The sequence below is a fragment of the Enoplosus armatus genome, chromosome 8 (assembly GCF_043641665.1).
Source record: "Enoplosus armatus isolate fEnoArm2 chromosome 8, fEnoArm2.hap1, whole genome shotgun sequence".
Classification (NCBI taxonomy): Eukaryota; Metazoa; Chordata; class Actinopteri; order Centrarchiformes; family Enoplosidae; genus Enoplosus; species Enoplosus armatus.
In genome coordinates, this window is record NC_092187.1 from 24,107,493 (window position 1) to 24,132,656 (window position 25,164).

General features: G+C 43.3%; 1 protein-coding gene across 1 annotated transcript; it reads left to right on the top strand.

Annotated features, from left to right (window-relative positions):
* Positions 1-645: 645 nt before the first annotated feature.
* LOC139289410 (cryptochrome-1-like) lies at positions 646-25,164 on the top strand. Its single transcript, XM_070911011.1, has 15 exons — positions 646-740; positions 2,675-2,838; positions 11,334-11,442; positions 11,651-11,793; positions 12,190-12,374; positions 13,708-13,796; positions 14,048-14,188; positions 14,471-14,782; positions 14,965-15,116; positions 18,720-18,922; positions 19,205-19,315; positions 19,425-19,571; positions 20,326-20,406; positions 20,756-20,880; positions 21,709-25,164. Exons 2-15 carry the CDS (start codon positions 2,681-2,683, stop codon positions 21,715-21,717), a joined length of 1,965 nt encoding a protein of 654 aa, XP_070767112.1. The 5' UTR covers positions 646-740; positions 2,675-2,680; the 3' UTR covers positions 21,718-25,164.

Sequence of the window (25,164 nt, forward strand, 5' to 3'; positions counted from 1 at the left end):
CACCGTTCAACAAGCCGATTCCTGCCGTAAAATGGACTTCCGCATTTACACGCCTTTCAAACGTGACCTGCACCGCACATGTGACGTCAAACCAACCAATGGGAACGCCGCATTGGAAGCACGTCGCCGTTCACGTTTGACAAGGCTAGTGCTGCGTTCGAGGACTGCGGGGAAGATGAAAGATCAGACTTTTCTAATGTTATATTACAGTTCACGTAGGGTCTCAGGCAACAAATCGAGCTCATTTTCATGTTTTGTAAGTTCTCTGATTCTGTTATCATCGTTACCGACAAAATACCAACGTACAATTACACGAAATGCTGCATTTCTTTTTTTAGATAAAACGAAATATTTCAAATGAACTTAATGGTTTTCGTGATATTTCATCACCAATCCTAAAAATAATATTACACGCGCTCATGTTTTGTGTTTTCAGTTATCGATTACTGAAAACATCAATAACTGCTCTGACGTGACACTTTCGACAAATGGGCCCTCGATTATTGTTTTAACTGTTGTGCTTTGAACGCAGCATGAGAGTGTCCTAAGAGAACAGGGCATGCGCAGTGAGTCAAACTCTTATGAAACAAAGTAGTGCAGCGGCTGTAAGCAGGTACAGAGAGACAAGAGGCTTCCCCGGCTGTGGCTACAGGCACCCACCCGGTACACCAAAACTAAGGGAGGAAATGCTTCTTTCTTTGGGCTGGACATAAAGATCACCTCCAGGGAGCCAACACAAGGTAAGACGGGTCTTTTTGGTAGCTTTGAGGCTATTCCTTGAATGGAAAACCGGCTATACTTTTATAAACAGCGCCACCACTTACATAAGCATTGCTCTGCTGACCCCGTTTTGGTCCTTGCCAGAGACTTGAACTTTCAAGTCATTTGTTTTTTCGAGAGCTGTTTAGACTCATAAATTCCACTCTGACATGTCCAGCAGCTCTTTGTCTGTAGCGTTATTTGGTTTCTGGGTGAAGTTCACATGAGGGAGATACACCATCAGCCTCCCATTCAGAATAGACGGTGTGACCTAATTTCCCTTTGCAGAAGTCACAGGAGCCACCACTGTGACTTAGCAACAAACCACCTTTTTAAAACAATCACCTGCCTGAAATATTATTGTGTTTAAATGTCAAGTGAACCGATGAATTACTGATATTAAGATCAGAACCGTGGAACCAGGACGCTTGTGTTTACAGTGGAGCAGAGCTGTGTAATTTTCATTTAAATGAAGGTCACATTAAGTGAACTTTCACAATATTCCCTAATATATCATTAAGATAGCTACATTTGCCAGTAATGATTATAAATCATTATTAATTGAATTGGTTGTGAATTGACAATGACCTAATTACTATGTAACACTTGTAAGGCTCAAGTATTAGCAGATATTTTCAGCTATTTTAAAGTACTGTTAGTGTGGAGGGGTATTGTAAATTAGCAGATAAGACATGAGTATTCCCAACTCTCGTGACAAATGTTTTTGACGTCACCGAGGCTCACCTAAAAATCTGGTGGCCTTCTGTTGGGTTTGTGCTACTGTGCCAGAGAAATTGTCACGCTGTAAAAATCAGCAATGTGGCAGAGAGTGTGAGGGTTTATGTTCATTTCTGACAAATGATTGTGCTCTGCAGTAAACCAGGATCCACACCAGCTCTGGGAACAGCTCTGAGAGCAAACAGCATTTTATTCAACCCTTGTTTTGGTTTAGCTTTTTCCTCTCTAGGCCTTAGTTCTCTGTGCTGACGATGTATGAAAGCTCCCTAGACAGTTCCCAGTATGGCTCAAACTTCCTTGCACAAGACTCTTGTCATCACCCTGGATGAAGTGTTGGTCCGGCCAGGAGCGTTTTAGGAGGCAGCAGCACCGTAGCTTTAAAGTAAGCAGTGGCCCTATTTAAAGCGAACCCAAGGCAGATCAATTCAGACCGTAGCAGCTTGGAAATGTACTTTCGCACTTTGAATGAAGCACGCTGGCCAACAAGGACTCAGGCCTCAGTCAGTCAGGATATACAGTACATCTAGTGCATTAACCTGCAATTAAAACAATTTTATATTTGTGCGATTTTTCTATCAATGTGATGAAGTACCTTAATGTTTAGTTAGTTTCTAGTTTTAGTTTCTCATCTGGAAAAATGACTAAATTACAAAATAAATTGATATCATGATGTATTTCTGATTTTAGATCATGATTACATAGTTACTTCTAATAAACGTCTCTCGACTAATCAACAGATTATTTTGTATATATGAATATCCCCAGGCCTAAGACGTGTCATCTCTTGATGCGTTGGCACTCTGAAAGTTGAGTTTTATTTTTGTTTTGGTCTATTTCAACGAGCGCCAAACGTCTAAAAATGTCTCTGCCAACAATAAAACGCATAAAAACTCTTTGGCCACAGCGGTGTGATGCTGGTGCTGTTCAGATCGTTCTATTCTTGGCACATCCCACACTGTTGGCAGCCGTCTCAACTTGGATGCTTCGGTTATCTCTCCTGTTGGGAGACATTCAGTTTTGTACTATCGGTGAGTGAAATGGACACATCACGTTCTGCTGTGTCCATACGGAGCCGTCGTCCTCATTCAGCATTTCACCACCATTCAGTCACTTCCTTCCCTGTTTGCTTTGACCACCTCAGTGATTCTTCTTCTTCTTCTTCTTCTTCTTCGTTCAGAGTAAGATGGCCCCAAATTCAATCCACTGGTTCCGGAAGGGCCTCCGTCTCCATGACAACCCTGCGCTACGAGAGGCAGTCAGAGGGGCAGGCACAGTGCGCTGTGTTTACTTCCTGGACCCTTGGTTCGCAGGCTCCTCCAACGTCGGGGTCAACAGGTGGCGGTAAGATGATTTTTGTTATTGTTGGGTTGGGTTTTTTTTTTTAAGATTTAGATTTTTGGGGTTTGCTTTTGTATAGAAGTTGTATACAGACTACAAGCACTCGCTGTCTGAAAGCACCCTGAGTAGAATCATATCGTGATGTATCATCTGATCACATCGTGGAGCCAGCTTACGCAATTGTTTTGTCTAAATATGTGGTTTCCAACCTGTTGGTCAGCAGGTAAACAGGTGATGAGATGATTAAGAGGAAAGCAGAGAAACACCCCTTAGTTTTAAAGGGTCACCGTACTGGTTTTAATCAATGATTCCAAACATATTACATTTAAAAACAGTTGTTGCCATATCATGATATGTCTATCAGAAAAGTGTTATTTATTAATATATCATGGTATAGATTTCAGTCATATCACTCAGCCCTATAATCGAGGACCATGAACACTCACAACTCTTACTTAAATGGATGTTTTATCTTGACAAATTAGCAACAAGTCAAACTTTTTAAAGCAGCTACAATCGATGTACGCGACCTGCTGGTGAGACAAGCTGGTGAACATAGTGGAGCATTTAGCAGCTGCAGAGCCAGATGTTTCCCTCAGGAGTTGGTAGAGACCAAAATCAGAGTGAAGAGAGCGAATACTGGACTTGCACTCATCAGGTGACACAAACACGTCTCCAAATAAATGATCATGTTGCTCCATAACTGGATGCTGGATGTGTAAATAAGCAACTGTCTGCCAATAAGTTCATCATATCAACTTAAAAGGTGATCAATGTTGTGTCCACAGCTTGTTTCTGCTGGCCCCTAGTGGCCAAAAACTGTCATTGCATGTTAGAAAATAATTTGCACAAGCAATAAGGGGAAAATGATGTATATAGTCTTTGTATTCAGTACATTCATACCGTGAACTGCACAGTGTGTATTCCTTCAGTACAATAATGACGATCGTCAGTCACAGAAGAAGCTGGAAGCTGTGACTCATACATAATGAGGAGCTGGGAGGAGAAATAGGAGCTGCAGTGCTTCACCACACAACATGATGTCAGCATTTCTCTGCTTTTGAAATTTTATTTGTTGAATCGAAGGCTTTTAGATTTCAAATGGTCAGGTTGGTGAGGGGAGACTTTTCCTCATTGTCTGGCAAACTTCAAAAAGTCAGAATTTGGATCATCTAAATCATTGAGACTTGTTAAGACTTGTTTTTGGCTATTAGTTGTGGTTTTGAACGCACCACAGATGACAAAAGATTATTTTTAAAAAAAGACTCCACCTGCTCAGCTGGTTTCACAGCCACAGGGTGCCTTTTTGTTTTATTCTCCGTTCACTTAATCCTCAATATAGAGGTCAGTCAGCAGGTAGACTTAGGGCTCGGTGACTGGATGAATAGGTTACAGCAGGAGTCCACCGTCTCCCAACGGAGCAGACTCTTGGGGAGAAGTAGGTTATTAGAAAAGGTGTACAAGCTGCAGGGATGAACTGGTGTGTAAATAGGCTGTGTGTGTGTGTGTGTGTGTGTGTGTCTGCAGACTGGTGGTGTGTGTCTTGTTAGATTACCTCGGCCCCCGCGTTGGGGAATGTGTGTGAGTTCACGTGAGCGTCGTGTCTGTTTGTAAACCGTCATATCTGCTCCGCAGGGGAGGAGAGTCGATATCACTCCAGCGTTCATTGCTCGCTGGCCCGTGTTTGCTATTTGTAGTCCCCGCTCAGGAATAGTCAATGATGAAGTCAGTGACCCACTGCTGTCCAGCTGATCGTGATACTAAAAGTGCGAGCAGATCGGTGGCGGCGGCGGCGTCACTTTCTCCAGTCATTAGGATTTTAGCATCCTAGCACCGCAGCTCACTGAACGTGCTTTTAGTTAAAATTTACTCTTACTAAAATAACTGTTTTATAACTTTGTCTCTATCTGCTCTATATTTATTAGTAGAAAATGACATCGTTCTTTCTAGGAAACCTCCCAGAAAATGATTAGGAAATTCATAAAATATGAAATAAAATTCATAGAATATTCAGTATGCAAGTTTACATGAAATGGAAGTCTAATTGTCTTTTGCATCATTTTAAACACGTCCTCATACCTCCATGGGTTACCCTCCATTTGGGACTTAAGACTTGACTAGAATTTAAAATGTAGTTCTTTGTGTTTGAACAGTGCCTCTTTGCACAGCACAAGTCTTTAATGGACCAATTTTAAGTGATTCAGTAGTTCTCAGGAAGGAAAAAGCGTCATGATTCATATTCATTGTGCTGGAAAGATAGCATTTAGTGTGGGGAATATGTGTCCTTTATGTTGGTAAAGCTCTGAGTCTGATAACTTTGTCATCTGAAAAGTGGGCATCTTATTTCACATTTTCAATTGAAGTGGGCAGGAAATTGCTGAATGTGCCCCACTTATCTGGGCTGAGGCAGTGACGAACAACAAACACACTGCGGTCAGACTCGAGGCTACAAAAACACTTTTTATCTGCGGCAGCTAAAAAGATGCATAACGGGTCACAAGATGATGCACGGAGGTTAAAGTAACAGAATTGAGGTCACTGATCTCTGCACACAGACGTGTTATATTCTCATGCCCCATGTTATGCACACTGGGGGGTAATTGCATTTTAAAATTCAAAATCATTCAGTGTGTCCCATATATAGACACTGTAAACCAAACGGATGTCTGCAGCACTAAAAGTCAACACAGGCTCGGACAATGACACTAAAAGCTGTCCAGCTGCGCCGACACCTGCAGGTCCGGGTTGTTTTGTTGGCAGCTTGACTTACAAGAGCCGGATTAAAAAAACAATGGTCAAAATTCATGCAGCAGAAGATATCCAGACTTGTAGTCTCTTGTGTGGGTCGAGCTCCTTAAACACTGGATCCTACATTTCCCATGATGCCACTCTATAGCATCTTTTTGTTAGACCATTCCTGCGAAGTCTTTCAAACTCAGTGCCATTGCTCAGTAAACTATACGTATTGTTTATGATACATAAAGTATATTATAATGTGTAATATTAGTGGCGTGTACAATCCAACTGCCTTACTGGAGGTCGATATTGATAGTAAAAATAAATCCAATGACGTATCTGCAATTTCTTTTTGTACAGGCACACACAAACACTCTTGATACAGGTCCCTTAGATTTGTTTTTGGGGTTTTTTGTGACTAAGATACACACAAGGACATTTTTCAGTTGGAAATCATCTTATGAGTGCTCTCCAGTGGACTCACTATGTGATTGTGACACTGATTCTAAATTACTTTTTGTTCCTCATGGGCTGACGATATATCTTCCCATGTGCATCAGCCTGGCAGATCTATCAGTGTAGCTCTAGTTTCCACCTCACCAAAAATTCTAATCACATCTTCATTCATTATCATTATCCAAGCCCCACCTCCACTATTAAGTTTCCGTATTTTCACAGTTTTCGACTGTGACCAACAGTTAGTCGTGTTGTATTACTCTCAAGTTTTAATCCTTCATAAATTACGCTATTATATCTCATTATTTGAAATGCCTGTAATTAATGCAGGTGTATTGAGTTGTGTTCCAAGTACTTGTTTGCTCAATTTTTTCGCCTTTATGCATATCTGACCCATTTCCTCAGTGTTCTCGAGCCATTTTCGATAACAATATGCTGAAAGAGAGAGCTCTCTATAACGTAGGTTCTGCTTGCGTGACCGAAAAACAAGGTCTAACCTTTTACAACTGATAAACTTGGAACAACTTTTCATTCACTTAAAACCTATCAGGCCTTCTAGATTTAGAGGGAGAATATTACCTTCTCTTTCCTTGTACTGGGGATAGTGTGTTACCAACATCTTTTATAGATTCAGGCTGCATTGTCAGTCGTTTTCTGACCAAACTTGTTTTAACAACTCAAATAAAAAGGTTTTTACCTCAGAGACTCTTGTTAAATGTGCATTTTAATGATAGAAAGAGCCAGAGCCACAGTGAGAAAACAACAGATTAAGAAGTACTCTGTGTCCCCACCATGGTGATATATATAACATCGCAATGCTTGAGCGCCGCAGCAGAAACCAATAAAAGATAGGGTAATCAATTGATTTTCAGTCTTGGGGAAAATGTGAGAAAAGGCCGTGCAACAGATGTAGGTTAGTGTGCCAGTGCATGAAACTTGTAAGTGGTTATGTGATGGTGACCTACTTCTGAGGCGGCTTTCCCGTGTGGCCTCTTACCCAGCGGATACACGCAGGAAAACACTTGAGGTGCAAAGATAAGACAGCGCACAGTACATCTGTTCGACAGTCAAACACGTCGGCCTTCATTATCTGCTCAAACACGCAAAATCTGAGGTTACGCACGTCTTCAGATGTTTCTCAAAGTGTTTAGACAACATTTATCTATGCAGGAATAACAATGAAATGGACCCCTTCAGATTCATGTTCAGCATCTTTTGCTGTTGAGGAAAGTTTGGTGGGTCATTTCCATTAAAAAGCAAAGTAAAGTTGACTTTAGAGGGTTCTTACACAGTGCTTCAGTTACTGTTCTCTCTCCTCTGCTGAGACACAGAGTGTGTGTGTGTGTGTGTGTGTGTGTGTGTGTGTGTGTGTGTGTGTGTGTGTGTGTGTGTGTGTGTGTGTGTGTGTGTGTGTGTGTGTGTGTGTGTTCCAGCAGATGTAGGCCAGAGCAGTTAGCAGTTATATAAGGATTGATGCATGACCACGCACACACACACACAAAAACACACACACACACACACACACACACACACACACACACACACACACACACAGGCAGGCAGCCAGGAACATCAAGAGGAAGTGGCCAACCCAGCAACACACACACACACACACAAACACAATCAGAGGCTCACAAATGTGGAAAAATGCACTACCGCTCACGCATTAACACATGCACACTCCTCATAGGTGTACACACACACACACACACACATTCACGTTTGGGCTTGTGCTCATGTGCACAGACACACACACATGCACAAGAAAGGATTTGCTTGAATGCATGTGGACACACACACACACATATAACAGCTGATCGCTTGCCATCCAAAAAGATTTGTTGATATTGTTTCACGACTCGGTGTCCACTGAGGAAAAAGGAGGGCAGCCAGAAGAATAAGATTAAAACATTATCCGGACTAACTGTTGACTTTGTGACTAAAAGCAAAGAAATGCACAACCTGGTTTTGTTTTGTTTCCATGGTGTTGATGACGTCTTCAGAAAAACAGATTCGCTGACTTTTCCTTCAGACATAAACACGGTTTGCACCACTGAGGACTCTGAGGTCGAGCCCTCAATACTGTTTACTGACTTGAAGAGTTGACTGTAAGTGTGGGAAAGGCAGTTAGAACAAATATAAATCAACAGTTACGATGTTGTGATGACGTGTTAGCTGTGTCCTTTTTTAGGGCAGATGGCAGTTTAAGAATGTTGTTGTGTGACAATAAAGCTTATTGACACACATTTTTACGTGATCTGATCTGTCACTTTAGCTCATGCCCGCCTCTGTATGAAATGACTCAAATGATCAACACGCAGTAATGTTGTTGCAACCTGTCAGAAAAAGCTAAAGTATTTAAGCCGTGCAGCCAATGCTTTTTTTTGGATTCACTGACAGGAAATATCCTTAAATACATCAGCTTTGAGTTTTCCTGCGGTCTGGAAAGCCCTCTGTTTATATGTGGTTAAAGAATCATCATATTTCATTATTACAGTTTGTCTAGCTGACCAACTATGTGCTTATAATAAGCTTATTTTCTTGAAATCCAAAGACTAAAATTAGAATTACCATTTGAACCCAGAGTACGTCTGCCGTCTGAGCTGGTCTACAAAAAGACCAAACCCAGACGGTCAGTTGTGGAAGTTCCTCCACAGGCTTCACAACTCTTGACTACCTCATGCATAAGCAGCACGTGCCTCGAGTGTGTGCGACCTTGCAGCCCGGCTCTGCCTGCCCGTCTGTGTGCGGATTGGGAGCAAATGGGGCTTTGCCTGTGAGCAGGCCCTCCTTTGGTTTAATGATCAGGCTAACGGGGTCAGACAGGAGGGAACAGAACTGAGCGGCCAGAACATGGTCTGGCTGCCTGGCTGTCTGATCCCGCCAGATTCTGCTAATGATCAGGACTGCAGGTCAAACACAACCCAGTCTAGATGGCTAGTGCTCAACACTTTGACCTCTGCTCATGACGTGATGCCTGTTGCCGGGCCGAAATGTAGTGAGAGATGCCACACAGTGATCATTAGCTCTATAAAGGGAGTCCTCACGTCAGCTTTGATGTGCTGTTGTATTATTGTGACAGTGGTGAATTATCGTTACCACGTTATACAATTACTGCTCAAACCTGCGATAACATCGACACCGTTAAAGTTGATATGGCTCCTCTATCCAGTCTCTCGGTAGAGCACAGTGGGTTGTCATATTGTCATTTCATACATTGTTATTATAATGTATATAATAGCGATTATAGCTGCTTGAACAAGACTGTTTTATAACTATGACAGTGTTCAATTAAATAAACTAAATACATGGAAACATGAACGGAGAAACACAACAAATGGGACACGACTTGAGGCTTCGCTGAATGATTTAATGAAATGTGAAATAAGGTGAATCATATGCTGTGACCTTCCCAGTGTCCAGATCTCAAATCAATTGAACACCTATGATATCCAATTGTATAAAACATTTAAAGTGACAAATTAAAAGGTGGCAAAGGCAAACCTTAAAATGCTATAAAACAGGCAAGAATAAAATTAAAAACCTCAGTGAGACTACAGACTACTTCAAATGTTTCTTAGAGGAACTTCCAGTCGTTGCACATCAGATGTTCATGGACGAGCTGTTTCTCAGTTTTACAACCGCTGTTGTTTGATGCTGTAGATGATCCTGTTCAATGACCTGAGGCAACAGTTGGGAGTATACAAGGACAGACTAAGACCATTCAGAACTTTGTAAACTAATGATGAAAGTGGAGAATCAATCGTAATAGAGACGGGAAGCTAATGCTAAGAAGCTAACGGGCTTTCTTTCGGCTCTTCGCTGAGATGTGCAGTATTTAGTAGCTTTGCACTGCTGCACTGTGACGTTTGGTGCCTCGCTATCTTGTGCGGACACCGCTGCACATCACACACATGTGCCACTTTGTACCGTGCTCCAGTGTTATTCTTACTGCTGTGCCATGATCCTGGAGGGATTACGTTTTATCCCTCTGTACTCTTGGATGGATCAACCATATAAACTGACACAATTGTACTTTGTTTGAATCAGTGGTAACCATGGTAATAGATCCACGGTACTCTAATTAATCAGCCACCAGCGTCCGCAGCTGAGGCGGAGCTGAAATAACAGAACTTGTTTCAAATCAAAGCTTTCAGTGAATTAGATTTTAAGTCGTCCTGCCTCAGTGATGATTCAAAATTTCCAGAAGTGAAGTGAACACACACACACACACACACAGTGTGGCAGCGTCGGTAGGAAATTTGGATGTGATGCCAGGCAGCCTGCAGTCAGTGTAGTCTGTCTAACCACCCTTTGTCCTTCCATTGCTTAATCAACAACTAAACATTGCTTTATGATGGAAAAGGAGCAAACGTTTGTGTCGAAGACCAAAACCTTGGAGGAATGAGGGGGAAGTATCTGCTTTCCCTCAGCGTGTCCCTTTGTTGAACCATCGAGCAAGGCACTTAGCCAACCTAACGTCCCCAGTGGAGATGTTTACTGCTAAAGCTACAAGATGGTGGTTGCACTGGTTATGTCCCAAGTGTTGCAGATGAATATGAGTTATATTATATATCATAAGAGGCTAATCCTGCTCGTCTTATATTGGGCTACTGCTTTTAAAGGCATAGTTCAACATTTTGGTAAATACATGTATTCACTGTCTTGCCAAGACGTAGATGAGGAGATCGATAAACACTCAGATTTACACTTCAGTTTTAGCCACAACTTGTAAAATACTACTCCAATAATATTAAAACAAGCTCAAATTAGACAGAGACACATTTCCTGGAATGACGAAGCTGATCTGATCGAATTTAACCGAGATCACAGAAGGAAAACTGAACCAGTTTTGTGACGCTCCGAAATACAAACAAATCAAAAGTTGTGACACGCAGGCACTGCATGTCCACGCTGGGAGGTCAGGGACTGCTGTCAGCATCATCTGCCAGCGTCAGTAACTACTCTTTAAAACATTCCTGACCGGAAGCTGTGATTGGTCCGTTTGGAGGAAGTGTGCGTCACAAACGACCTTCGTGCAGAAACACCAAAACTCTCTCTAACCTTTCACAGTAGTTTGTAGTAGTTCGTGTCTGAACACACAGCGCTTTTATATTTTCTTTTCTATAAAGGTCATCCTCCTCGGGCAGACCATTTCATGTCCGTGTTGATTATGGTAATTTAGTCACAGTCAGGACCAAAAAGCAGTGTTTGCTTCATGACTGCAGAGTATAATCAAAGTCTCAGTAATACATTTGTTGTCCTCTTCCTTCTGCCTCCACCTCCTCTTTGTTTTCCCTCTTCAGGTTTCTCCTCCAGTGTTTGGAGGATCTGGACGCCAGCCTTCGGAAGCTCAACTCTCGCCTTTTTGTCATCAGGGGCCAACCGGCCAACGTCTTCCCCCGACTCTTTAAGGTCAGCGTCAACAGGACAGCAGATCTAATAATCTCATTTAAAGTCATTCGTCAAGCAGAAATTGCCATTGAGTTGCTGTTTCCGGCTTATGATCGGACGTTATGATCTGCAGCCTTTTGCTGTTTTATGTCACTGCAAATTGAATATGGTTGGTCAGATAAACTCTGTATGGAAAGTCTTTATGGTAACTTCTCTCTCTGTGTCTCAGGAGTGGAAGATCTCTCGGCTGACCTTTGAATACGATTCTGAGCCTTTCGGCAAGGAGAGAGACGCCGCCATCAAGAAGCTGGCCATGGAGGCAGGGGTGGAGGTCAGCGTCAAGATATCACACACCCTCTACGACCTGGACAAGTGAGGAAAATACAAACACACACACACAACTGTAATTCACTGGAGGCAGGGCTGGATTACACTCTGTAATGCCTTACGTCTTCAGGGTGTTAGAGGGTGTATTCCCTGCTTTCCTTTTTAGTTATTTGTCTGATTTCTTCTGATTTTAGAACAGCTGATTGACCATTTGGAATTCATTTGACTGATCAGAGCATCTTTAAACCAAAAGCTTTTCTCACGGCAACAAGAAATGGAACAAAGTGATCTCCCTCATGACAATAATAATAATCTTTACTTATTTTAAATGTGTCGGTAACAGTAGTTCTGGATTAGCCAATGGCATCAAATGCAAAATGAGTCGAGTAGATGTGATTTTAGATTCAAATTTGACCAGTCCCCGTCTCTGCCCCTCCCCAGGATCATAGAGCTGAATGGCGGGCAGCCTCCTCTCACCTACAAGCGTTTCCAGACCCTGATCAGTCGACTGGACCCTCCTGAGATGCCCGTGGAGACGCTGTCGGACGCCCTGATGGGTCGGTGTGTCACCCCCATCTCTGATGACCACGGAGACAAGTACGGGGTCCCGTCCCTGGAGGAGCTGGGTGAGAAAACCAACACACACTCCCCTGCACTTAGACCAGCACAGACCTGGACAGACTCTCCCCAGGTACTATTAGGCCTTGTCCAAAACCCCTGTAGCTTATACTGGATTTCCTAAAAACCTTTAGGACTGACACACAATAAATGGACTTGAAGAAACTCACTAGCCTAGCAACATTAAGGCTACATACGACCCATAATGTGCCGGTGTTGCACCTCTACCCTCTGCTTTCACAGGGGATATCTGATGTTGTAAATGTGGAATTACCAAGTACTCAAATATAACACGACCTCTTCTTTTTCAAACATAATCTCCAGAAAATATGATCGTCTTATGTTCAAACCAAACATCTGAAATGCTTCAGTGTTTAAATGTTGTCTCAGCAGAACTTTGGCTAAATAAAACAAATCGTCATTGAAAGACAAGAATTACATTTTAACTAGAATTAATTCATCATATGATGCCTAAAATCTGATCAAATGTCAAAAAGACTTGAAAATCCCTTCCAAGATTCACACTGTGCGCTCACTGACCCTTCTCAAGAGGTCAACCAAGTTTCTCTATTTAAAGGCATCTCCTCTAAACCCACACAATCGGATTAGTCAGGTGACTCCTTCTTTGAGTTTCTATCCAGATGTCTAGTTTCCATTAACAAAAGGTTACAGTCCATTCATACCATTAACTGCTTTAAAGCCATCTGCCGCCGACACCTGTGCAACTATTTCACAAATAAATAACTATATTTAAGGTGTTAACGCTCTAAAACCTTCAGTGCAGGTGTCTCTCTGTAAAGGTTTATTCCACGCAAGCTGTCATTTGTGCCTTAAATTAGCCAGGTAGCATGCTAACCCTCTTACGTTCAGCCAGTCAAGATGTCTGCTTTGCAGCCACAGAGGGCCACTTTCCATTCACACTGTTGCAGTGCTGCAGCCATCTGCTGCTCACAGTGTTAGTTCTACCACACAACATGATCTAAGATAGGTCCCGTGTAGAAGTATAAATAAATCATGTACAAACATTCAGTATAGAGTTTATTTATGAATGTAAATTCTGCAATGTGATTTAGGAGGTGCTAGAAAAGGTTTGTTCACTTTATGAGTACTCCACTACTACACAACTACGCAATGTTTCACATATGTCCTGAACACCAAACAGTCTCACTGAACTATACTTACATACAGTAAGTTTTACAGTGGACTGTCCGGACGCAGCTACGTGTCGTATAAGATTTTAATTTAACGTTCATGACATAACTGACTGACACAGCTGAAGGACTGCTGACTCATCCAACATTGTTTGTAAGCCAGGAGGGTGATTCAGATGAATGTTTTCAGGCTTCGACATCGAGGGCCTGCCTTCAGCTGTGTGGCCGGGGGGAGAGACTGAGGCTCTGACGAGGATAGAGCGCCATCTGGAGAGAAAAGTCAGTACTGCACCTCCTGTTGGGACACTTGGGGAACATACTTTGGGTTTTCTTTGACATAGACACCTTTTTTTTAGACCCTCAAGTGAATAATTCTCTTACTGCAGGTTTTACAGACTGATATCTGTCATGTAATATAAAGCCAATGTCATACGACTATATTCAGAAACTAAACTGTAAGTTTTATTTAATCATGTTCTTTAAAATGATGACCTTTCTTATAACCCTAACCCTGTCTCTGTATTTTCCAGGCGTGGGTTGCTAATTTCGAGCGTCCCAGGATGAACGCCAACTCGCTGCTGGCCAGCCCGACAGGCCTCAGCCCCTACCTGCGCTTCGGCTGCCTCTCCTGTCGCCTTTTCTACTTCAAGCTCACAGACCTCTACCGCAAGGTGAGCCCACAACTCCTCCAGTGCTGCTCACTTTGAGTGAAACTGTTTATATCAACTGCTATGGACAGTGTGGGAAATACCTTGTAATACATGTAATTAAAGTAGCTTTAAACAACAACATACAATTAAACATCCTTTTAAACATCCAGTTAAATATGCTGTGAAAAAGTCAGCCGGCATGTTTGTGTACCAAGATGTATATTTATCTTGTCTGGAAGTTCCCTTACTACCACCGTAACGTTTTGTACTTAACCTAAAGTCTCTGTGTTTATTTTCATTCAGGTGAAAAAGAACAGCTCCCCTCCACTCTCTCTGTACGGTCAGTTACTGTGGCGGGAGTTCTTCTACACCGCGGCGACCAACAACCCACGCTTTGACAAGATGGAGGGGAACTCCATCTGCGTCCGCATCCCCTGGGACAAAAACCCCAAAGCGCTCGCCAAGTGGGCCGAGGCTAAGACAGGTTTCCCCTGGATAGACGCCATCATGACTCAGTTGAGGCAGGAGGGCTGGATCCATCACCTGGCCAGGCATGCAGTGGCCTGCTTTCTCACCAGGGGGGACCTGTGGATCAGCTGGGAGGAAGGGATGAAGGTGAGGATGCAGGAATTACAGTACCGGGTGGAGGGGAGGGATGGAGTGGAGGTGTCTCCTCAAAGAGAGGCTAGAAATTCACAACCTCCCGCATATCCATCAGAGTTTGTCCCCTGTGCCCGTTCTCTGTTAGACCCGTGACAAAACAAACATCTGGATCATGTGTTGTCTTTGTGTTGCAGGTCTTTGAGGAGCTGCTTCTAGATGCAGACTGGAGCGTGAACGCAGGCAGCTGGATGTGGCTGTCCTGCAGTTCATTTTTCCAGCAGTTTTTCCACTGCTACTGTCCCGTGGGCTTCGGACGCCGCACCGACCCCAACGGGGACTTCATCAGGTGGGTACATTTCCAGGCATCGCCCCCCGCCCCCCCCCACCCACCGCACCTGGAAGGCACCCTGCCTCCCTCTGTCTCTCTGGACTACGCACACACAGGGAAACCAGGGAACCAGACACACATCTGTACACATGTGCATATACAAAATGATTGCAGGTTCAGTGTCTCAAAGGAGCTTTAGAAATGAATATATGTGAATTTGTCACATGTAATATCTCATAATGCTATTGTTGGTATCACTTCATAGTACCTGGTATTTCCCACACTCAATGAGATATTTTAAAACATTTAAGAAAACAAATGTCACCACGTCCTGAGTTCAGTCAGCTATTGCAATGACCACAAATAGAGACACACACACACACACACACACACACACACACACAGCTCATACACCATCACAGGTTTAATTTACCAGACTAAACAGAGAAAGATGGAGGGATAAAAGGGGACCTCCAGATCTCTGGGTAAGTGAATGAAAAAGAATAAACATCCTTCCCTCCTCTCCTCTTTTTATTTTTGCCCATCGGTCCATTTTCTTTTCTGTCAAAACTTCAGCACTTTAGTTTTTGGAATCAGGCATGTCTTCTGTAATAATTTCAGTGTTCACAGTGTACTTCTTTGCGTGCCTTTTAATTGTTTGTGAATGTCCCTTTGGTGATTTTGTATCCGTACCGTATCTTTAGTTGATTTGTTGACTGTTGACCAGATGATTTTTACTGCAAAGGCGTAGAGTCATTCTTCTTTCTCTGGATGTGGCTCTGTGTTTGTGTTTTTGGGGGATTGGGGGAAAAGTTATGCTATCCCTCTCCTCTTCGTAAATTGTAGCTGATTGCTTTTAAGATGATTGTCCGTTCTCACACCTACCCTCACCCCCCCATCCAGGTGCAGCCTGGCTGCTAGCCAGGGCTGCCTTGGATGGAAGTCGGGGACCGAGTTGAGAAATAGGTGATCGTTTGTTTTTACTTACCTGCGCAACCCTGAGGGACGGGACTTTGCTCGCGCCCCAGCAGCACCCTCTGGGCAGGTTTGTAACTCGGTAGCGTCTCATTTCGTCAAAAGGGATTCTAACCGCTTGGTTGGGAAATGCGAATGCCTTGTCTGCATTTGTTAGGTAGAGGACTATGAAGCATATCCCAGAGGGTAGTGAGGAGAGGTGTTGGACCAGCTGTAGTTCTGCTGGCGCCGGTACTTGTTACCTGCGCCGTGCCACCCGAGGCAGTCCGTTGTCCAGGTGCTGGGCAAAGCCCCTCATCCGACCCTTTGTGAAATGTTCAGTGGTGTTCTGCTTATGTGAATGCAGCCTTGCCGGTTCAGGTGGACCTGGAGCAGTGGCTGGTTAATATAGGCACTGACAAACACACACAGACAGAACTTCTGTCAGACATGCATAGCCCCAAATTGCATTCAGATGCAGCACAAAAAAAAAGCAGCATGCTTCTAAGAAAGTCAGTAGAAAGATGTGAATTGAAGTCAATGGATGCAGATTTGCTTTAGGTCACGTAAACTGCAGTGAAGGAGCATTCTGTCTAATTAAAAATCTTTTAACTAGAAATAGAAACCGGAAACTAGAGACTACCGCAGGAGCTGGAAAACATCAAGTAGTGGAAATGATGATATCTAAAAATGCCAAAATTTGCTTCACACACGAGCCCCATTCTGCCCAGCGAGGAAACACATCCATGGTTATCAATAAACAGAGTGAAACAATATTCAAGGTCCAATTTGTAGCCGTTCAAACTATATACAAGCTTATTTTGTGTTGTATCTGAATGCACCACCTCTCACATACCATCTCCCTCTCAGAAAACCCACAGTTTCACTTTATAACTGCACACACACACACACACACACACACACTCCTCGTCACCTACACTCAGCACAGAGTCCTCCTGACACACCACCCGCTGTCCTCTGTAGGACCGCTTGCCACTGGCAGGTCACGGATCTTCCTGGCAAATGGTTTGTGGTTCCTTTTGGTGAAATGAGGGGGCCCCCTAGTGGGCCAGCCCAGAGTGTGTTGCTGCGGTTGTGGGAGGGGACAGTCAGCAGTGGGGCTTTGAGCCCGCTGGCCACTTAAAAGACAACCGCCACAGTCTGGGACAGGGGGGGCAGGCATGAGCTCTTTTCTCAGTCCACCACTGTCTGATCGTGGGAGGGGGAGGTTGGGGGGCCTGGAGCTGTGAGGTATAATGGAAGACTTCTGTCATCGACTAGGAACTTTCAGTAGTATTTTAAGTAGATATTTAGCTTTAGTCACTTTTTTTGAGACTGACAGCTGAGGACAGACGGACGTGAGCGCTGAGCTTTAAGAAGAGTTAAATATTAAATATGTTAAATATTCAGATACGGGGGCGTTTTTTAGCCGCCGCTGCCGTCCTTGATCAAAGAGCAGCCAGAGGGGAAGACAAGAAAGTAGTTTTTGAATGAATATTTTTTTTCAGTGGCGTTAAAGAAGGAAAGACAAGGAAAAAAAAAAACAGATGTCTCGATGGCAGAACTGGTCCACTATACACCTGCTCTGGTCAGGGTGGGGGGAGGGTCACTACACTCTGCTTTCTAACCGCGTGTTACAGTAGAAGTCTCCTAGCATCATCAACCCAGTCGGCAGTGATCACTCTGGCAACGTGGCGGTCTCCGTAGCAACCGGAGCGCCGAGCGTTGTGTGTGTGTTTGTCGGGTCCACAAGGCTGCACCGCCCGCACCCCCCCCCCCTCTCTCTGCCTGTCAGCGCTGCACTTCCCACAGTTCCACTTGCCCCCCTCCTCTGTCCTGTCTGTCTCCCCTCCTCGGACCCGGTAAGGTCGGACCAAGTGCAGTAGGTAGGTGGCCTTTCTTTGTCACGTGGAGCAAATCCACGACAGCCCAAGGGAATAAACACCATGTTCAGAAGGTTGGAATGGTCCCGTGAGATGTTGACTTCTCTGTCTGGTTTCAGTCAGTGTTTTATTGGCTTCAGCTCTCGGAGGATCACGTCTTTTTTTTATCTGCGGTGTGGCTGCTATCACACCAACTTACAGTAAATGTTGATCGGGACCACAGCCCCTCGTTTTTCCACCACGTTGTGAACTACAGTCCTCAGTGTGCACTGTGATGGTAACTCACTTCAGTGCCAGAATCTCCTGAAGTCCGTACGGTAGCCATACTGTGCAGTGTTGTGGTTGTTCATTTTGTAGCAGCTATTTTCCATAATACTTGCAAGCATGTGCTGAAGACCAGCATGCTCTTATCAGTTACATATTTAACACTACATGTACTGCATTTCACTACATAGAGGCTGTAAAATTACAACTGAAATCGTGATCATGTAGCACAATGATTCAGTTATAATGTTCTCAGGATGAAAAAAAAACTTAATATCTTAACAGATGTATGCATAATATATTATGAGATTACAAAAATACTATTGTACTGCATTTGAAATAGTGAGTTTTTCTAGTAATATGTTCACTTCTGTTGCAACTACTGTAAGATATTGGACAACCTGTTTTTAAAAGAATAACCTTTTGCATCCCTGCATCACTGTTGCCCCTGAGTTCCTCTGTATCCTCTCGCGCCCTGTTGACACAAGCCGGCAAATCTAATGTCTCCCTGTGCTTCCAGACGATACTTACCTATCCTCCGAGGTTTCCCTGCTAAGTTCATCTACGACCCGTGGAATGCTCCGGAATCCGTGCAGGCGGCCGCCAAGTGCATAATCGGCGTCCATTACCCGAAGCCCATGGTGCACCACGCAGAGGCGAGCAGGCTCAACATCGAGAGGATGAAGCAGATCTACCAGCAACTTAGCCGATACCGGGGACTGGGTAAGACATCGATACATTAACAAGACTAAAGGCTGTAGAGCCATGCTAGCTGCTATGCTAGCTGCTCCTTGAGGCTGTAATACTCGTGACACACTGAAAACAAACTTGTTGGATGGAGCACTCCAGACTTCCTGTCAGGCCGTCAACTGCATTCGCCTGGCCCTGTTAAATGGCCGAATGGACTCTTCTTACTCTGAGGAATAAAAATCTGTCTTCAGGATAAATCTCCTCTCTTCTCGAGATGGAAAAACAAATATGTGTATATGTGTTTGTGTCTTTCAGGCCTGTTGGCATCAGTGCCGTCCACCAATGGGAATGGGAACGGAGGAATGATGGCCTACTCTCCTGGAGAGCAGCAGCCAGGGACCAACAACAACAACAACAACTCACATTGTAAGTCAGTTTTATGATTAAAAAAAAGAAGATGTTTCACACATTTTCTTGTAATCATAGTTGGTCATAGAAACGGTGTGGCAATCAGTCTGTGTCTTTCTTGTTTCAGTGCCTGGAGTGTCGGGGAGCTCCGTTGCAGCGGGTAACGGCAGCGGGAACATTTTACTCAACTTTGACAATGAAGAACAGAACCAGTCTAGCAGTGCTGGACAACAGCAGCACCGACTGCAACCGCAACAACAACATCAACAGCATGGTAGGTCATCTGCTGACATGGGGGTGTCCTGTTAGCATTCGTAGCACTTTACATTCGGTCTGCGTTTTGTGCATATTTTGCTAATTGCATGTTTGAAAAAGCAAAGCCTTTCCATCGTCACTACAGCAGCATTGTTCCTGACTGCACCATCCGACAAGTAGCTTATGCATTTAGACAGTAACGGCCTAGTAGGACCTCAGCTTCCTTGGAACTGACTGCCAAGACGGTGGTTCAGTCAACTGCTAGCTCAGCGAGGCTTTAGCAAAAAAAGCAGCAGGGACTACAGATGCAAAATAGCCTCTTGGCTAACAGCTATGTATATTAATGTCTCTGTTTAATAATTCCATAAATAAATAAGTAGTAGTTTTACTTCTACTTCTCTTAGTTGCATGCTCTCACTCTGTCCATGTCTTTGCAAAGTACACCTTCATAATGTCCACAGTGATCACAGTTGATTGCTGTACTTATATGAAGTGGGTGGGGGGTGGATGGGACCAGGATCAACTGATAGTGTAATAAGGTGGATGTATACATAATTTACTAACTCGAAAAAGTGAGTCTTGTATTAAATTACTCTTTAAAAAGCCTACTGGCATGACTTGTGCCAGTCAGTTTTTAAATAAGCTAAATACAGTACATGTTGTTTTCATTTCTTTGCGGGTGATTTATCATGTTATGAGTACGTGATAGGTAACTGCTGAGCCCTTTCACAAAGCACAACGTTCAGAGTGTCTGTTTGATGTGTGTGTTGCAGGATACCTCTCAGTGCCAGACGCCAGCCAGACCATCACCAGCAGCCGACTCTACCACGAGTTTGCTGTGCCTCAACACCCAGGTAGGACACAGGAAGGATGATGGTGCAACTGTCAAGTCTAGCGTTTGATAGAAATGATATATGCTGATGGGGTTTTTATAAGTTGATCAAGCACAAATTTGTTTTTAAATAATAATTAATCTTAAAGTATAAAACAAAATTTCAGATGAAATCAAGGCATTTGTTTATGAATGCTGCCACAAAAGGGCGACTCTAGTCCTCCCCAGTTGTGGTCACCAGCATCAGGTTCTTCACAGAAGATTCATCCAGCTAGACCTCACATTTACTTGACTTAGTGCTCACACATCCACCTCGTACAGTCTTTCCGATGGTGATAAAGTTTTTTCTTCCTGCCTGCTGGCACATTCAGGACTCCTGCTGCACACCAGAGGCGGTATCACAGGAAAGCGGGAGCGCGAGTCAGAACGTGACGGCTCGGGGGAGAAAGACCCGGCGTCCTGCTCCGTGCACAAGATGCAGAGGCAGAGTGCAGAGGTCAGGCCACTGCTCATCATAGTACCCAATGTCTTTAACGTCACGTCTCTCAGTACTGTCCCAACTCCTGAGCCTGTTTGTTCCTACTGAAGACGTAAATAGCAGCTCAGACTTTAAGTCTCTGTCAACCATTCTCTTCTCTTTAGCTGTAAGTTAACCAAATCCAACTGTGTGTACATATATATGTGTACATATTTGGAGGTACACACTCAGTTGCCAGTTTATTAGTTAGACTCAGCTGAAACAGTGGAGTCTGAGAGTTAACTCAGGGGAATATGAGAGAGGCGTATCCTGATGCACCGTGACGCCTGTGTGTGTTGTTTTTGTATGTTGCTCTTTTACACTTCATAATGAATTATAGATGCGATTGTTGAGGTTAGTTTTAAATTTCCACACAGCACATAAAGCTTGACCCAAAATAAGCAGCGAAAGTTAGAATGAAGACAGATGTTTATTGTTTATCCTCCGCACAACCTTTGACAAGGCAATCCCACAACACATGGAGACACCTACAAAGTCAATATGTTTCATCATCACAAAGTCTATTGGCGGCAAAGAGAGCCACCTATGTAAATGTCAGCCTGTCATGAAGTTGCCATGCATGCAGTAAAAAACACAAAACAGGTGGCTGGTCGGTCCGAGTAAGCAACGGAAACTGTGGAAGCGAGGCGAGACGATGAGTCACCTCTTCTGTTCTTTGCAGCCAAGATAAAAATCCCTTCCTGCTACATTTGTAAATGAGGTGTCCAAGATTTTTTCTACGATGCTGTGTTGTTGTTGTTGTTGTTGTTGTGATCCTCACTGTGTCTTCTCTTCACTTCCCTGCAGACCACCTAGAGCTGGCAGACATGGGACCGTCTGAATCCACATTAGAGTCACCGTCTGGCCAGCGGAGAGAGAGGAAATCCCAACGTCGCCACCTGTCCTCCACATGCAGCTCCAGACGTGACTGCATCTAAAACTGCTCTCTGTCTGTACAGTCAGAAATCCCCCAGAGTGTAAACACAAAGGTGAAAATGTGATTTTTTCTTTTTGTGGCTCTTGACACAATTTCTAAAAGGGCTTTTGACCTCCGACCTCTTGTAGTTGCGTACAGACAGACGGGAACGTGGAGAGAAATGAAACGCCTCAAACCTACAGCTTGACAAATTATTTATTAAAAGAAACTACATTATTGTCTTAAAACTGCTGCCACCAGCCAGTATATACTGTATGAACTCTGAAGCAGCTGTAAATGTAAGTAATAGAATATTTAGTTTTTTTTAAAAGCAGAAAATACAGCTCCATCAGTCACCTCGTCTGCCCTCACACACACACTCATGTAAAACCAGGCTAATTATGTCAGAGAATCTTTTGTACTTTTATTACTGCTTCGTAGTAATGTGCTACATCCCATAATGTTAACCAGGAAAACGCCGCGACACATGCTGACCCGTCCGTCTCAGTCCAGGAATATGTTGAGTCTTTACGTTGGAAAAACGCTGTTTATACGGATATTGTATATTTATGTTTCCCATGTTTTTGAGATGATACGCTTGTAAATAAGCTGATGAGGTTTTTAACGAAGTAGTTTTTTCCCAGGAATCCAAAAATGAAGGACGGGTTTTGCTAATCTTTAAAACTGTATTACTGTGTTATTAACCCTGATTGCACTGTAACAGCCTGGCAGGTCGATTCAGGGACTTATTTAAAAATGTTAGGAGTCATTTCTCAGCTTCTGTCTCACTAGTTTGCATGTAAATATAAAGTTCGTGAGACACTGGGGGTCCAGCTGGTTAGTGAGCATGATATCCTCCTTCCTGGGAACATCTACCACTGCCTGGTTAGCATATGTGATCACTTGATTTGTATCGGCAGCTAACAACAGGGATTCGAATGGTTTTTCGGACCGTATTTAAAAGGTTCAACATCAAGGATAACAAACAGTCAGGCCGCTTTCTTGTGTTGGTCTTTAAAAACATGTTTACAGTGTGTTACTGTAGATTAGTTGGGAGAAGTTTTGTCTGGCTGTAAAACTGCCTTTAGAATGTGGCATTATGGGTAAAAGAGTTCCTGTGTAGCGTTCTTGTGGGACTGCCATGGCGTGACGTCTGAGCTCTTCAGAGGCGGACAAGTAGCTTAAGAAGTAAAACTTTTCTTTAAAGTAAGTGTATTGGTTTTTTTTTTATGTTTTTTAATTTATTTTTATTTTTTGGGAAACCATCTGGAGCCTTTGCTACTTTAAACATGATACACAAGTTTTTCACACTTTCCATTAACGTCAGTCAAACATGAGCTGGCTCTGTTCTGCATGGTTGTCATCCGGACGTTGTTTTCCCTCTTTATTGATTTGTCATAGATAACAATAATAGATCACTCAGCTCACAGCTGTTGACCATCAGAGCCCGGGCGATCCTTCTACAATATACAATATTGATTTGACTTGGCCCTTCAAAAGTCAGTCACATTTTCACCTCTCTGTTTCCTCGCAAATCTTCATGGTTTCTAAAATGTCTCAAAAACAGATTTTGCCTGTGGAAGATAAAAAAAAACGTATGACTTTGGAGTATCTCTGAGGCGTTTTGTGGTGTTGGAAAAATGTCAACTTTTTTGCTGTGCAACATGTTCAACAACCAAAAAGAAGATGTGCTTCGAGGTAACTCCTGCTAGATAGCACGAGGACAGAGGAGACAGGCTGTTGGGTGCAAACTCCTCTCAAAGGTGTCACATTTTTCTAAGATTTCTTATAAAAACCAAAAACTTACTAAAGAAAAAGGAAGCAAAAAAAGAAAACAAAGTTGAGTCGTCACAATAAAAGACATCTGATCCAAATAAGCCTAATTCTGTCAGCAAACCAACATTCCTCAGAAACGTGTACCTCCTGATGACGGATTTCCACTACTGTGCAAGGAGTTCAACTATATATATATATATATATATATGTATATAGCGACATTTTGCGACCTGGACATATCTGATCAAACCTGGACATGTAATGACGTAATAAGTCTGATACATCGATTGAGAGTAAACAAATCGGAAGGGTCGCAAAATGGCCGCTGTAAAGTTGTCTATTGGAGGATTGTGTAACAGCATCAGAGAGACAAAGTTGGTGTCTTACTTAGGTTCCATCCACCCTCCACTATCACCTTTACTCCTGGTGAGCAGAATGCCGTTGAATTGAACCAGAGAATGTACAATTCCCTCTGTAAAATACACCCAGCAGCTTCTCTTGCTGATGTTGATAACCCACCCTACACACACACACACACACACACACACACACACACTTATAAAAGTCTTACACATAAATACGCTGTAAATTCTCAAATTAAGAACAATTACAACAAGTAATTCTTAAAAAACAAATATGTTCCTGGTGCCTGAACCAACAGTTCGCACCGGTTCATTCCTTCTGATCTGTTCTACTTCGCCATGTTTTCATTATCTTGAGCTGCCGTCAATGACAGCAACACTTCCTGTTGATGTTTCACAATAAAAGGTTGCCCCCTGACAATCTGGAGCCCTTTTAATGTGCAGATGGAGGAAGTGTTGAGTTTGCATTCATGGTGAACAGTTGTTATGAGAAATTAGTAATAAAGTCTCCGATGATTGTATATTGGAGAATTTATGGTACATGCAAAGCTGACACGTGTGCGCACATAACATACTCCACCCAAACTGACACACACACACACACACACACACACACACACACTTACAGCCTTCTTAACAGTTAGACAGGAGAGAACAGAGTTTCGTGAAGTCTGCTGAAAGCCCCAATCTGCTATCCGACTTTGAGATTTTGAACAAACGCTTGAACAATTTTGTACAAATGAACTGACTACTGATTGGCTGATTGTGAGCCAAGCTGACAAACAGAAGTAGTTTTGTTTTTTTTTCTGCAAAAATGACAAATAAGAGCATCCCGTCACTTGCAATTTCTATTTGTCTCTCACTAGTGATGCAGATACTGTAGAGTCACCCTAGGTGCCAAAATTGAAGTCAGGTTTCTAGTATGGCTTCTGATGTGAAATCACCACCATCGCACTCACAACAGACACCAAGAAGAAGGCTTTTAGCGGTCACTTAAAGAGCTTATATTCCCGTACTTCATTGATACAGCCTAAATGTATAAAAGCCTGCAGATTGGGGCTGTAGATGTACGATGGCGGCTGGCCTGCGCTCTCCTGACAAAGTTCTGGTTTCAGTGGAGCAGTGATGACTCGTGTCTGTGTACAGTACTCGATATTTGTTCATCTGTGATCATACTGCCCTCGGCTTCAGGAGTAATTGAGAGGCTGA